The following is a 15,492-nucleotide window of genomic DNA, read 5'->3' on the forward strand; positions in this document are numbered from 1 at the left end:
ATGAACAGCCGAGGACTTCCAAATATTCTTCTTAATACAATCAGCTCCCATCAACAGCTCGGGTCATGGAGCCAACACAAAAAAATAAAATTAAGGGGGAAAGAGAAACTTGACACAAACAGCACCACTCTAGCTGTCACCACTGATCTTCCCCTACCTCCATTGCTGCGGCTGATGCAAGCACGTAAATATTCAATAGAAGGAGCATCCTTGATACCTCATCAAACCTCAAAAACACCCAGGACCTCAGTTCTCATACTGCTCTGAAGCTCCACTAGAAGCCGGTTTAGCGACATAAATTTGCTTCATTTTAGAGGCAAAGTTTTTATCTGTTCCTGATGATTGATTTCTTCCTTGGAACCCCATTCTCCGATGGGACCATTCATTCCCTGAATTTACCTTCTGAGAAATTCCACCAGTTCTCTGGTCCATATACCCAGTTGGAAGAAGATACTGCTGTGTTGATGAAGTCTGCTGCTGAGAAGACTGCGCCTTGAATGCAGAGGTCATGCCCTGGCTGCTGCTAGTGCTCATATTGTTGTGAATACCACTACTCTTGCCAGTATTAGTTATAGCACATTTCGATGAGTTATTTGTGACAACATTCTGGGCATTGCCATTTGCACCAAGTAAGCTGTTGGAAGCTGGCCTGCTGGTTGAAACCCGGGTGGTGGTGCTGGAACTTGAAGGGTCTACCAGTCCTAGTTCATTAGGCAACTGAGTAGCAGCGGCATCACCTGCCACAGGGAAGTTCCTGTTGTTGTCCGAAGGTGCTGAAGTATGAGGGTCATGGAACCTGTTAACAGTTAATGTTTGGTCCCCAGACAATCCATGGCTGAACTGTGACGGCAATAACCCCTCTGCCTGCTGCTGCAATGGCATTGATAAAGGGACTGAGTGCATTGGTGATGCAGGAATGTGAGACCAGCGAGCTTGGACTGGTATGTCGGCTGAGGACTGGAAGGAAGAGTTTCATTCAGCGATAAGTCTTACTAAGTAAAATGGAATGTAGCATACTAGTATACTCAGTTCAAATGTGGAACATATTCCATCTAATCAATTTCAGTCACAGCCAAGGTTGTATCGTGTAGTTTCCGAAAGTTAGACAATACAGGTACATTCAAAAACTAATCAGGATAAGTGGGAAAACTATTTCATATTTCCATCCATGCTATCAGCGCCTACAGTATTGCAAGTAGTTTAGAAAATTCTACCTGGAAAGGGGATATGTCAAACATGGCCAAAGGAGAAGCCATAGGCAACAGTGATGATCCCGGGGCCAGATGCTGGATGGGAGCAGGCATGCTTGGGGTATTGCGCTGTGCAGAAACCATATTCATATTGCTGATGTCCCCCTCACCAATACCCATTGCTGAAGATGTCGGATTGTGCTTCCAATCAGGTTGCTTGCCAGACGGAATATAAGTGGTGCCCATGAAACTCAAGCCGACTTGCCCAAACTGTCCTACTGGCGCAAAATGGTTGTACACAACCATGTGAGGGGGACCTTGAACACCTGGAATTCCTCCAGGAGGACTGATAAAAGGTCCTGTAAATCCTGCTGGAGGACCGTAGAAAGAGTCTAAACCAGAATGGCATTGTTGCCAGCCTCCAAGTGTCCCTGAAGCTGGAGTACTACTCTTCTGCGACTGTGACTGAGCAGACTCATCATGTGGGCCAAAGGCAAAAATAGGCCCCCCCAACATGGGATTAATCTCATAGCAAGGAAAATGGGAAGGCGGGGCCCCAGGAAAATGTGAAAGCATTTGACTAGAAGAATTTTGTGGGCTTGGCAAATGTGGCCATAAGGAAAGTGATGGAGTCTCTACGGAGAGATCAGCTGGAAGAGTTACAGTCAGGGACTCTTCACCCCTTGACTGACCTGCTAATTGCTGGTCACCAGTGACACCTGCCAAAGATAAGTTGATGCTTCATTACAGTGGAGCCAGGAGTAAACATTTACCCTAAAGAAAATATCAAGGAGGCAAGAAATATGTTTCACAGAATTGTTTTACCTTTGCCTGTAGTCAACCCATCCATGTCTGGACCTCCAAAGCTTTTGGCATCTGAAACAGAGACAGAGCATGCACCCAGGTCATTCCCAACTATCTCATCACTACTGATAGCAGCAACAGCAACTGCAGAAGCAGCTGCTTCAGCTTCAGCCTCGGGATCTTCCAGATGAATGCAAGACTCATCAGGCTGCTTCTCTTTTTCGAAAAACAACGTACAATCATTCTGAGCAGCAGACAGGTTGTGGTCAATTGGATCTGACCTACAAGCAGCAGGAGAGATAATCCCATTTGAAACAGCCCGGCTGCCTGGAGGTAGAATAGTGGGTGATGTAACCGCACCTGGACGCCAAGCGAGGGATTATTGATTCAGCAATAAGCTCACAGCTTGAAAGACGACAGTATCCTGAAGTAAGAAAATCATCTCACTGAGACATACACTTACCAAATTGAATTTTTTCCCCTGCAAGCAGGGAGTTGAGAGGACTTCCTGCAGAAGAATATGATTTGTCCGGTGTCAAGAAAGGTGGTGATGGCTTGCTGGGCTCGATAACAGTGCTGGTGTGATCACCAATAGAAGCAACATGTGCTTCAAATCTTGATGGATTCATAGCCTCATCTAATTGGGTCTGAGTTAGGGCCATAACCTGGCAAATGTTAAGTGAGATCCGGAATGAGTAGATTTATGCAACATGAAGAATAAGAAAATGTATAAATTGAAGGTGCGCAAATAGGAGCATATTTCACCTAGTTCCTAACTCTGAGAGTAACATCAATGCATCACCCCATCAGCTTTACAAATTCCAGGTTTTAGGGCTAATATTTGGATGGGTTGTACATATCACATAGTTTAACTCACACCCTCCATTTCTTAAGTGTCATTGGCTAAAAGAAATACATGGGATTGCCTACTCAAGGTATATGTTGATATTCATTTGCACAGGGGTTGGGGGGGTGTTGTGGTGCGTTAAAACTATATCATATACAAGGGTTTACATGCATATCGCCTCCAAAACATGGCTGACGACCACACATCATTGAGATGTTACTACTACCAGATTATATTTCCAATACAATTCCAAACTAAGCCAGAGATAACTAACATAGCACTTGAGAGAAAAACCTAAAACACAACAGAAACAAAATCAGAACCTCGTGCAAATAACACGCAGGGTAGAAAGAACATCTTAACTTATTGATCTTGAGAACTAGAAGCCCATAATTTATGAGATCTCTATGTCAAGTTCAACTATTCAAGTGTAAAACAGGAAGAACTAAAACAAAACTCTCGGCATCATAAAGCAAGGAGTTTACTGAAAATACAAAGAAAATATAAAATCATGCAAATAAATAGGATATCAAATCACATACGGAATAAAATAAAACTAAAGCACCAAAGCAAAGAGAGGGGAGGGGGGGCTGGAAACAACATCAAAAAAGAATTGATCTGGGGAAAGATGCACATTAGAGTGCCTAAACATTACTAATACAGGCTGTAAAAGGGACAACCGATACAGTCCATTGAATGGAATATCCCAATTCCAATAATGATGCAAATTGGAAGCAGATTAAGTGAATTGTGACTGGTGAGATTCATTATTCAAAGGGCACTCTACAGTCTACACTGACCCACAGCTACTGGGGTTAATGTAGTGATGGAGTCCACAGTACGATCAATGATAGGTTGCAGCAGAACATCAAATTAGAAACAAAATCAGAATAAGTAACTTAGTAAATAAGAACCAAACCAGCCAGCAGAAGGTCACCAAACTTGGGTCGAGTGGAGCAGGGGCTGGGTAGGTCTTGTGTTCCAAATCTCAGCCAGTTCTGATGGCTAACAAGGGAGATATGAAGGGAATCCCAAAATAGAAGGTTATGACAGATCTCCCAAACCAATGGAATTTAGAACACCAAACTTGGGATCGAGTGTAGCCTTTGATTGTGTAATTCTGCACTCCAAACCTCTGCTAAATATGAGCCTTGGTTGTAGAGATATTAGCACTTGAAATTTGCTGGAAAATCTGGGCAGAAACTGGAATCGCAGGAGGACTGCAACCCTCTGTTGATGGGAGGCAGTAGCAGCAATTCACAGAGATGGTTGGTGGCTGATTAGGTCTTCTAGAGTGTAGAACAGTGGCAGGTTGGAGTGTCTCAGCAGCAGCAACAAATCCAACAGTAGTCTGGATCGAGTTCTGGTCCTTCTCAGGTATAGCAACAGCACTTGGCTGGTGACTCAAACAACTATAACCGCAGGGAATCGATTGAAGATAGGAGGAGAGGATAGAAGAAGGGGGTAGGGGGATGGGCTCTCTCAGCCCTGGGTCTCTCACCCACAGCTATCCCAGCTGTTGAACAGGGGTCTTACTCCCATAATCGAGTGCAAGACTGCCTCAAACCTTCATTCATTAATTTTGTCAATCAATTACAATAGCTGCCTTTGTATAGACTGAGGCTAGGCTACAAAAATAGAAAGTAAAACTTAGCATCTGTTTGGAAAATAGAAACTAATGAAAATAGTAACTAATGGAAATAGAAACTGAATGAAATTAGAAGCTACTAAAGGCTTTATAACTCAGCCTTCTAAACATGCAAAGATAACCAAACTAGACACTAATATAAATTAGAAACTACCTAATATAAACTGAAAATAGAAAATAAACTATGTCAGCATAAGGATAAAATCTTCCTCCACTTGATGGGTCCACAAGATCTTCTAAAAATCAATCCCAAACAAAGCAAATTTGGGCTTTGACACTGTTCACAAGAACAATGAAGTGAACAGTGTTTTACTCTTCAACTTGGGTCTTTCAGAAGGATTTCCATCAAGGCAATATGGGCTGGGACACTGTTCACGTGAACAGTAATTCATGACTGTTTTCTTCATGCTTCGATCTACATCAGAGGTAGTTCTGTAAATGTTTTACCAAATCCAGCAAGGCTTTTGTCGAAGGGAGCAAGGATTCAAGGTTCAGGTTTGGACTAAACTTATTTCTCAATTTGTCACAATCCCATCTACTATAGAGATTTTATGCTTGTATGCATAAACATAAAACAATGATGCAAAAGCATGGTTCTTTGGACCAAATCACACCTAAGAGACTCCCTATTTAGCTCATCCTCTTCATTCTCTACATGACAATGACAGTTGGATACTTGGATAGACAATTCAAGGGGAGAGATCAACCTTTCAAGGTGATGAGGAAGAATTCAACAATCCTGCCATAGAGATTATTCAAAAACCTAATTTGCAAAGTAAAGCTAGTTCATTGTAGCAAGTTTTAGATCTTTTCACATCTTTAGGTGTTTGGTTTGAGATAAAGTTGCTGGCACATTTAGTCCAATGGAACTCTTCAGTTTCTCAAAAACAGTGGTTAGTGAAACATTGTTTTTTATATAGGTTGTGTAGGGTCATGCTTGCTAATGAGGGTCATACTGGCGAAAGGAAGTGATTTTCAGCAAATTCAGTAATGACCAGGACTGGAAGCCAAACTTTAAGTACAAGGCTAGCTTAAGTTTCTTCAATTCCATGCCGCAGCTACTATAATCTAGGAGGTGTGCATAATGAGAATAGAGATCAAGGCTGTGAGGGAATTCAAATAAACTTACAAGCATAGTTATCAAGGCGTCGCCATGGCGTCCAGGCTCCTTGATCGCCTTGGACGCCATGGCGGGTGCCTTGCCGCCATGGTGGTGTCGCGTTGATTTTTGACCCTCTAAAACGCCATGATCGCCTTCCTGCCTTGATAACTATGCTGACAAGTCAATGCCATGCCTGTCATATTTTGCTGACAACAGAAACTATGCTAATATTCCTAAACTAGGAAAAGTCTCACAAGCTTGCTTTACTAAGATACATTATACATGAAAGCTAAACCATGTGAGAACATTAATTTGCCTCCTAACCGGTATAGCCATAATGGCAGTGATAATATGATATTGCTATACCTGTTGATTAATCCGTGCATTGCCCCAGGGAGCCAGGGATGTTTGAACATTATCCAAAACCGCATTCTCGTTTTCAAATGGTAAGCCCAGGCCAAGGCTTGTTCCACCACTAGGTATGACAGAAATGGAGCTTGTCTGGAGAGACCTGTTGACAGGTTGACAGATTGACAATTACTGTATGCCTAAAAATGATCTTCTGCAGCAATAAAATTAAATTCTGACAGAAGTAGTTGACATACTTTATGCGATGGGATCTTTTGTCAGCCTGGGTATCAGTATTCACAGCAGGGGTGCCAATTGGAGGCAAGGGTTGCAATATCACACCGGAAGTAAATCCAGCTGGCACTTCAACATTTGGCAATGCCCGTCCATCAGTGACAACAGATTCAGAACGCAAGTTTCTTGCTGCTTCACCTAATGACATGGCAATTTTATTTGAATTGTTGGGAGTAACAGCATTTTGTGAGACAGAACGGAGTTTACGAGGTCCCTGGCATTGTGAAATCAAGAAACCTTTTATTCCTTTCAACAAAGATAATGTGCAGCATCAGAAGACAAGACCATAAAAAGATAAGAAATTTTGACAAGGTATTGTACCTTTATTACCCTAGACTTGGCCTTAATTTCCTTTTCTCTCTGTTCTCGCCGATCATTCAGCATTTGCCTCTTAGACCTCACCTCGATGAAGTCATCTTCATCACTAGGGGCTTCTATGCCAGGTTGTTTAAAAACACGCACAACGCCACTTTGCAGGGGGGCATCAACATCCTCCTCAGAATTCATATTTCTCTTCAAGTTTCCCTCTCCAGAGGGCGAAATGCCAAGTGAAGATGTAAACCTCTTTTTTGATGCTTCTTTCCCTTGTCCCTTTTCCATCTTGCTTTCATTAAGCATACGTGAACTAATTGAACCAGACTGTACACTTTCAGATTGAATTGATTGCTTGGATGGTTTGGCCAAAACAGCATCCCTCTTGGCCCCACTTCTTGAAGAGACTCCAGACACCTTTCCATTAAAATTTGGCTTTCCATCTAGCCCACTGTTAGATGAAACTACAGTTTCCATTTGCCTCCTATCACCATTCTCTCGCACTCTAAATTCAGCACGCCGAACGTTCTGTCGAGACTTCCTCTGAAATCCACTGGTATTTGAATGAGCAAAAGCCTCAGGAACTGGAACTGAAGATTTTGACCCAGAATTCTTCACGGTATAAATGAATTTCTTTCCCTTTCCACCAGACATTTGGACCGGAGCCTTTGACCCACTCAAAGCTCTTTCACTTGAAAGAAGCTGGGATAAATTTGATGTGGATTGCAACTGCCCCTGGGACTCTCCATTATTTGATATGGACATGTTGTTCTTCTTCACGGCAAGATCATGAGTCCGTCGATCCAGGGGAACTGGATCAGGCTTAGGCTTCTCTTCACTAAGAATGGAGCTCTCGGCTTGACTCTTATATGTCAGAACAACATTATCCAGAATTTCTCCAGCAGGTAAAATCACCTCTTTGCCCACATTCTCATGAGATACATCCAAAGGCTTAGGCACAAAGCCAGGTTGGTTATCCATCAATACAAAAGACACTTTATCTTTCACAGTGGGGATCTGACTAGAATTGTCGAGACCTGCTTGATTATGCAGAGGACCTCCCTGATTCTGATTCAAAGTGTAATGGCCTGGAATAGTAGATTGAACAAAAGACATTGACTGAGGAGCCAATGGCAAAATTCCCGGAGCAATGGGAGAAGGATACCTAAGCTGACCAAACTGGAATAAAGTAGGTTGTGATGGGTGAATTTGAGATAGTGATGGCCCAACCTGGGGATGTACATGGAATGGCATCTGTATAGAGCCAATCTGTATGGCCGGAACTGGAGATGGAATCAGAGAAGGGCCAGAGAACAGGCCAAACTGCAGCTTGACAGGTCCATCAGCTTGGCTTGGAACTGAAGAAACAGTTGACACCACAGATTGGACTGATGGAGGGAAGGTCATATTCACAGAAGATACTACTGGCTGCTGAACCGGAAAACTGGGACTATCAGACGCTTCCACAGTATCCAGAAGAAAACCAGAAGATGTTGTTCTGTTGTGGTCAGCTTCCACAGGCTGGATAACCTGATCTTGGAGTGCCTTCTCAGGTTCCTGAATTGTTTTAGAAGAGCTTCGCACACGCATATTAGGAGAGTAATTCTCAGGTTGAAGGCTTTGTCCATCAGCAACCAACCCATCAAAAGATCCAGGTTCTTCTGCAATGCCAACAGATTCCTGTTCTATCCGAACTGCCTTCTCTCCATCCTTGGAGGTTCTTTCAAACTTGTTACCACTAGGCCTTCCAACTTCAACACCTTCATTGAAGCCTACCAACTGGCTCATCTTGTCTGATGCATCTTTCTCTTCCACATGCAAATCTTGGAACTCCTGAGCTAGATCAACATTCTCATCATCTCCTTCATACACTTCATCTTCTTCCTGGTAACCGTCATCCTCTTCATCATATTCTTCTTGCTGCTGCAGCTCTTCATTGTCCTCAATATCCCATTCTTCATCTTCAAGAGGAGCAATAAAATTTGAGGCTGTTATCCCACTGGCATTACCCATCTCTGATGCTGATGCAACATGTTCACTGTCAGATAAATCCATCTCTTTGCCTTCTGCAGAAGCTGGCAAGACAGGAGAATCACCAGACTCCTCTAGGTCATCATGCGAAAGATGAATAGGTGAGTTGGGTGGACTTGAAACAGATAATGAGGATTGTGAGTCACACCCTGGTGTGGCTGGCTTATCTAGTTTGTTCTTCTCAGGGAGAGCATTTTCTTGTTGAGCTTCCATAATTTCTGGCTGTTCAAGCTTCTCCTGGAAACCACCATCATACCCTGTCAACAAGATTGGTTCGTTTCTTCGCGGCACATGTTGGTACCTCATCTCAGAGTCTAGAAAAGTTGAAGAATTAGGCCATTCAGGCTCAACTCTATAGGAACTTTTCTGCACAGAAGCCATCGATGGAGGGGGGAGAACACGAGGCTGTCTCATGGAATGCCTAGATCTCCCATAAGAAGAAAATCCATCAGCCTCAGAGTTTTGATAAAGTCCATCAGGATAAGCAGCATGACTAACGTGAGAACGAGCCTGCCCCCATCCCATATCACCAAACCCATCTTCGGCAGTATTATCATGAAATTTAGTGTCGACTTCAGAGGTCCGGCCATAATGCTCTCCATCCCCATGAAGGTTCCATCTCTGCCCTCTCAGGTGAGGGAAATCATCAACCACAAACGCCTCTGCAACTCCTTTAGAAGCTGCCCTTGCAGACACAACTCCAGAACCTCCATAGACATCTTTCCTGAGGAATGCCCTCCCTGCACCAAATGCATCTCTCCTTGGACTGCGATAAGCATTCTCATGATCCTGTGGGAGGAAGGTTGAGCTGTTAGAATTCTCAAACACATCCCTCCTCCATGAAGTTGCAAGTTTTCCTCTATCAATAAAGGCAGAATTTCCATCTCTGGAAGAGTGAGGCCTAGAACCCATCTCAAATGATCTATTCAGACTGGAGGAATCAGAAGAAGCAGAGTTTGTGATCCTTTCCACCATTCTCTCACCATCCTCCCAACCACCTACCTCTGCTTCCCTAGAAACATCTTTCTCTTTTGCCATACTGGGCAAACTTCCAGCCATAACAGAAGCAGGAAGCTTATCATCTTTCATTACTTCAGCCTGTCTCCTTGCAATCCTAGCCTCCAACTCCTTAAGCTTCTGTCTGGCAGCCTCTTTCCTCCTTTCTTCCTCCATAAGAATCCTTCGTTTCTCATCTTCTCTAGCAATCTTTTGTTCATCAGCTCTTCGCACAGCCTCCAATCGCTCCTGTTCTGCTCTCCACGCTGCCTCTCTGGCTTCTTCTTCAAGCCTTCTCTGATGTTCTTCCTCTTCCCTAGCTAGCCGCTCTCTCTCCTCCTCTTCTTTCCTAGCTAACTCCAATGCTCTCGCTTGTTCCTCAATGATACGTTGCCTTTCCTGCTCTTGCATCTTTTGTACCCTCTCAAGTTCTGCTTCAAAAGATTCTCTAACAGGGTCATGGAAATCAGTCTGTTTCAGCACATCCTTCTTCTTTTTAAACACCCCAACAAGTCCACCAGAGAAAGAATCCCTTCCATCAAACCCCAGGCCAGTGCCAAAATCTTTCAAGAAAGAATCTTCATGACCTGGTTTTCTATTGTTTGAGAATGAACGTTTTTCTCTACCAAAATCAAGCAATGGATCATTCACTGAGAGTCCCTTACCCCCAGAAGAAAATGATGTTTTAGGCACCAAACTGTTTCGGAAGAAATCACCTCTGTATCGATTGGAGGTATCACCACGATCCCGCATATTCTGTTCAGTTCCTCTATTAGAAAATGATTCCACCATGTGGTTCCCATTCTGTCTATTTCCCTGCACATAACCCAAATCCCTCCTTCCAAACCTTGAATCCTGAGTTCCCTTGATTCCATTGCTAAAATCCCGATAATTGTCTCCAAACGGTGGTTGATGGTATTTATTATCTCCGTTCATGTCACGATTGAGACTGAAAGGCCTTGCACTGGCACCATTTCTATCAATCCCAACTTCACGAGCTCTATATCCATCTTTTGCAAGGGATGAAGCTCTCCATGAGCTCCCATCTTGACCTTCTCTACTAGGTGTTCTAAAATCTCTGCCATAAGAGTCTGTCCGCAGAAATTCCTTTGAAGAAACCTTTCCAACATCATCATCACGAAGACCCCGGCCATCAGAAAGATCAAAAACATGTGAGCGTGGTAGCCCCACACCAGCCCTGGGACGATCAAAATCTCTGTCGTGAAAGGCTTCACTTCGGGACAACCCATGATCCTTGTCCCGACTTAGCAGACTATGACCCGTATCACGTTCATCATCAGCCCAATCAGAAGTATGGTTAAGACGAACAAGGGGCAGTGGACCTGGAAAGTGATCATCCAACTTACGGGACTGATCCCCTCTGATAGAACCACCGGACCCATGATTCATGCCGCCGTTCTCATTCAAAAGAGAGCCAACACCATGACGGGATGACTGAACTTGCGGGCGCATGTGAAGGAATTGCCCTGAGCTGGAACCCTCTGTCTGCTCATCTGCTGCTTCCTCACTCACCTTCTGCTTCTGATGCAAAGTATCCTTCTGCTTTTGAGCAGGCCCAGGAGTGGTAGGCAAGGTAGCTAGCAGGGATGGGAAGTCTTCCCCTCTTAAAACCACAGCCTTCTCAACCGGCTGAAAAGAAGAAGCAGAACCAGTCACTGGGGTTGCGACAGTACCCGACCTTGCAGACGGGGGCATGTAAACACTGCTTGCCCTCGACGCCCCGTCGACAGAATTCAAGGGACGATCACCGTCATCAACTGCCTGAGCTCCACCTCCCGATCTCCCAAGCAAAGGGTGATGGCCACTACCATCCTTGTCTTGCAATGTAGAAGGAACGGGCTTCGTCCAGCCCACGCCAGAAGAAGTCGGCCTCGACCCAGAACCAGAACTCCCAGGACGAGCAGAACCAATCCCTGTTGATGAGGAATCAAAATGTTCATGTTCCTTCCTCAACGACGGCAAATTCAAGGGGGGCGGAACTGAAAGCTTGGATCCAATTTTTTGCGGACCCACAATCGAACTCCTAGGTCTCGAAAGAACCACCATCCCACCGCCCACGCTGCTTCCATGGCTGCCAGGCCGTACTCGGCTAGCTCCAGCATTTGACATCGAACTTGGACGTTGCCCATAAGATCTATTTAGATTCACAGAAACAAATTTGGTCCCGACACCGGGATTGGCCATTGCCCTTTAAAACCAAACTGTTATCCCGTCCGGCCGATGACGAGCTCAACCAAAGCATCAAACCCTAAACCAGATTTCTCCACGAAACAGTTAAAAATAATCAAAATTCCTCCAGTAGATATTCCAGCAGCGAAGACAGAGCACGGGATGGGGAAGAAGATCAATATCAAACCCTAGACACCCGCTCGTAAACCTCAACACGAACGAGTTCGGTTCCTCTGCACGTATCAACAGGTGAACGTACATGTGAGAGCCAGTCACTTATTCTAATTTTGTCATTTACAAGAAGAGAAGGGGGTTTTATAAAAATAAAATTAAAATCTGATTGACTATGAGATATACGTTCATCTCTTGGTATGTGCAGATGATCCGTTCTCAACACGAACGAAAGTAGATGAACTCGATCATGATTTATCTTCTCCAATTCCAGTTCCTCTAATAGGGGGTGGTGGATCCCACCCGAGCAGTTTTTTCGGGGGAAAATTATCCTCTCCGTTTCCCTATAGCTTGGCAGTGTAGCAGTGCTAGTGTTGATGTCCGACATGTGGCAGCTCGGACATTCAACGGTCCAAGCTCATTGACTATGTTGAGCTCATACTGTTGGATGTCCGAGCTACCACGTGTCGGACATTCATACTACTATCGAGCTATAGGGAATTGGAGAGGATAATAATCCGTGTTCGGGCAGGGCCCGGTAGGGTAGTCATTCCAACCCCCCTTGTTAGAGGAACTGGGGAACTGGGCCGGGTAGGGAACTGGAGGAGATAAAGATCCCTTTTGGGAAAGAACCAAACTGATTAATCTACAAGAGGAGGCAGAAATGACCACCCTACTCCTGCCCAAACAGATTGCCTAGGTGGGGTCCATCCCGAATTTTTATCCTCTCAATTACATTGCCCGTACTTGACGTCAAGTACATCTAATAGAGGGAGGTGGACCCCACCTCGGGCAGTGTATTCGGGCAGGGGTAGGATAGTCATTTCTGCCTCCTCTGTTAGATGTACTTGACGTCAAGTACGGGCAGTCTAATTGAGAGGATAAAGATCCGGTCCACCCCTCTATTAGAAGAAAGAGAAAATTACTTGGACACCCCCTGTACTATGACCTAATTACTTAGTCTCCCCAACGTTTGAAACAATTACTTGAACACTCCCTACAGTATACCATTTCTTTCAAGTAGCCTTGTCCGTTAGTCAGTCACCGGTACCATGGATTAAATATTTTGTAAATGTCTAAACTACCCTTAAGGTGTAGTGAAGTGACATAGTTGCCCCCCTCTCTTTCTTCTTCTTCTTCTCCTTCTTCTCCTTCTTCTCCTTCTTGTCCTTCTTCCTCCTGCAACCAATAAATAAACCAGCAGCCATGGCTGCTGTTTCAAAAACCATTAGGGGGTCCTCGCTTTCTCCCTCCCCTCCTCCACTCTATCTCCCCCACTCCTTGCAGCACCCCCTCCCCGCCACCTGCTGTGCTCCCTCCCTGCTATGAACACCCTGGCCAGAAAGCCCACTCACACCCCCTACTGCTCTGCACCATGACCCCTCAGACCTCTGCCTCCCCTCCCCCAATTCAAAACAGAAATCTAATGAGACACCGAAATCAAAATCTCCAAATCCACCAGAGTTGTAAATCAGTCCCCTCTGTTTCCTAGTCTCTGCTCTCCTCTTCTTTCTAAAGCTCTAGTTAGACCACGGACTCAACACGAAAAGTGTCTTACATTCTACCTAAACGTGTCTTTGCAAATCCAATTTTGTCGCTGCAAATGTTTGTTCTCTTGCCACTGAAATCTTTCTGTCACACCCTGAATTCCAAACCACTGGAATTTGTGATCGAAGCGTACAAATACGTTTCTGCAATACTGCCAGGATCATAGATGTAGTATTTAAGCTAACTCATCCACACCGCATCATACACAAATGATCAGGAGAGAATATATTATAAATAGATCAGAGTAACGAAAGCTAAATGATAATATAATAACATAACTTGGCAATGTTTATCCCAGTTCAATAATCCACCACAATGTACTCGGAATCATGAAGACATCCCATAAGGACTTATGCATTACATAATATATAAATAAAACATTCTTTATGATGGGATCAAAATAATGAAGTAATTAATATCAAAAGTAATATCCAAAATAGTATCCAAAAGAGGCCATCGGCCCAACGTCTCAAGAAGCTACTCCCCTAAGTAGCAAGTCTCACAGTAGCTGTCACGCCCCTATTCCAGCCAAGGAACATAATATCATATAAAGGGTGACTAGGATGACACGCAAACAGCCCGGATCACTGACACAGTGTCCCAACGCACAGTCATAACCAATATTAACACAATATAATATTAGAATGCGGAAAAAGGGAATATTACATTCCAAGGATCAGTAGTATTGCGGAAGCATATAAATCGAATAGTTACAAGATGTTCAAAGGCTAGATGATAAATACAGTAATTAGTTACATTTCCAGTGACCATCTAATAACTATCAAAATGGTATAACAGTAAATATTTCAACATAGGCCTTAGCCTCAAAAGTAAATCAAAAAGGGATCAAGTCCCGAATATCCTCACGGCCCGTAGGCACAATCATCGCAAGGACACCCGTCGCCATGTTCCTCAAACACGGCCTCCGGTTCCTCCTCACCAATCTCATCGTATCCCGAGGGCTGAACTCCAAGTCCCGCGAGATATCCGTTACCTGCATCATAATCTAAAAAGTGTGCACACGAGGGGGTTAGCTCCACTGAGCCAGTGAGGGGATGGGGATGCACAACACGCAATTCACATAGTCCAATGATGCATGCACATGTTAAGTCCATTTTTTCACCTAACAAACAACTAAGTCAATGGCATATGCTACTGTGACAACTCGGGAGACACTGTGGGTCACTTAACTTATCGCCACAATGAAACCTCAATTGTCACGTGGGACCTACGCCGATCGAAGCCTCCAAGACCACTCTGCGGACCCGATAACCAATACTACCATGATGGCCTCTCCCACCTCCACGGAATCCGGTATCGATTACCCAACACCTAAACCCCTGTTGGTAAGGGTCGTAGCATAAGGGTGTGAAATCCTAGCCACAAATATACTACATGCAAGTCCTATCGTCCCGAGAGGTAATCCGGGCGCATCAACTTTTTATCTGGTTTAGTGCCCGGTTACCAGCATGGCACGGCACATACAGTTCAACATGACATTCAACATAATTTCTTCATAAATGTATATAGTATTCGGGGTTCCAGCACCGGTACCCACCGGCACCGAGACCCATCCAAGTACAACATCTCCAATCACATTATAACAATCATATATAAAATATGCAATATGCGCAAACATGCTTAATAATTATAATGATTACATAATATATAATGCAATAATAATATCAAGCCCAAACAACCAAACCCACTCACTATATATATGCCAAGCACCAAGATTATCAGTTGTCGCCTCGATCAAGCAATAAGCCACAAGATGAATATATTAACCTAAACAAAGAGTGAAATAAGGTTAAACGAGCGAAGGAAAAGGATCCCCAAAAGGTCTCCCATAATCACTTAAGTATAAGGTTTCAGAAATAAAGTGGTTGCAGGAGTGGTTTCATGCCCAAATTCTGCAACCACATGTAAATCCTAGGAAACCAGGGGTTCAGGACAGTTTTAGTCAAGGTCGGTTGCAGATGTGGTTTCAGAAAAATGAAACCGCCCATAA

At 44.1% G+C, this 15,492-nt stretch overlaps 1 protein-coding gene across 2 annotated transcripts; it reads right to left on the bottom strand.

Moving 5' to 3' along the window:
- Positions 1-155: 155 nt before the first annotated feature.
- On the bottom strand, positions 156-11,957 carry LOC122663725. 2 transcript variants are annotated; one of them, XM_043859361.1, is made up of 7 exons: positions 6,555-11,957; positions 6,197-6,447; positions 5,958-6,102; positions 2,458-2,659; positions 2,016-2,354; positions 1,215-1,909; positions 156-957 (listed from the first exon to the last, which is right to left on the bottom strand). In XM_043859361.1, the coding sequence occupies exons 1-7, from the start codon at positions 11,775-11,777 to the stop codon at positions 247-249; spliced, it is 7,566 nt and encodes a 2,521-aa protein (XP_043715296.1). In that variant the 5' UTR covers positions 11,778-11,957; the 3' UTR covers positions 156-246. The 2 variants fall into 2 exon arrangements, with proteins under 2 accessions (XP_043715296.1, XP_043715295.1); XM_043859360.1 differs by having other exon boundaries at positions 5,958-6,105.
- Between the last annotated feature and the right edge of the window lie 3,535 nt (positions 11,958-15,492).

Source organism: Telopea speciosissima, chromosome 6 (genome assembly GCF_018873765.1).
Source record: "Telopea speciosissima isolate NSW1024214 ecotype Mountain lineage chromosome 6, Tspe_v1, whole genome shotgun sequence".
Taxonomy (NCBI): Eukaryota; Viridiplantae; Streptophyta; class Magnoliopsida; order Proteales; family Proteaceae; genus Telopea; species Telopea speciosissima.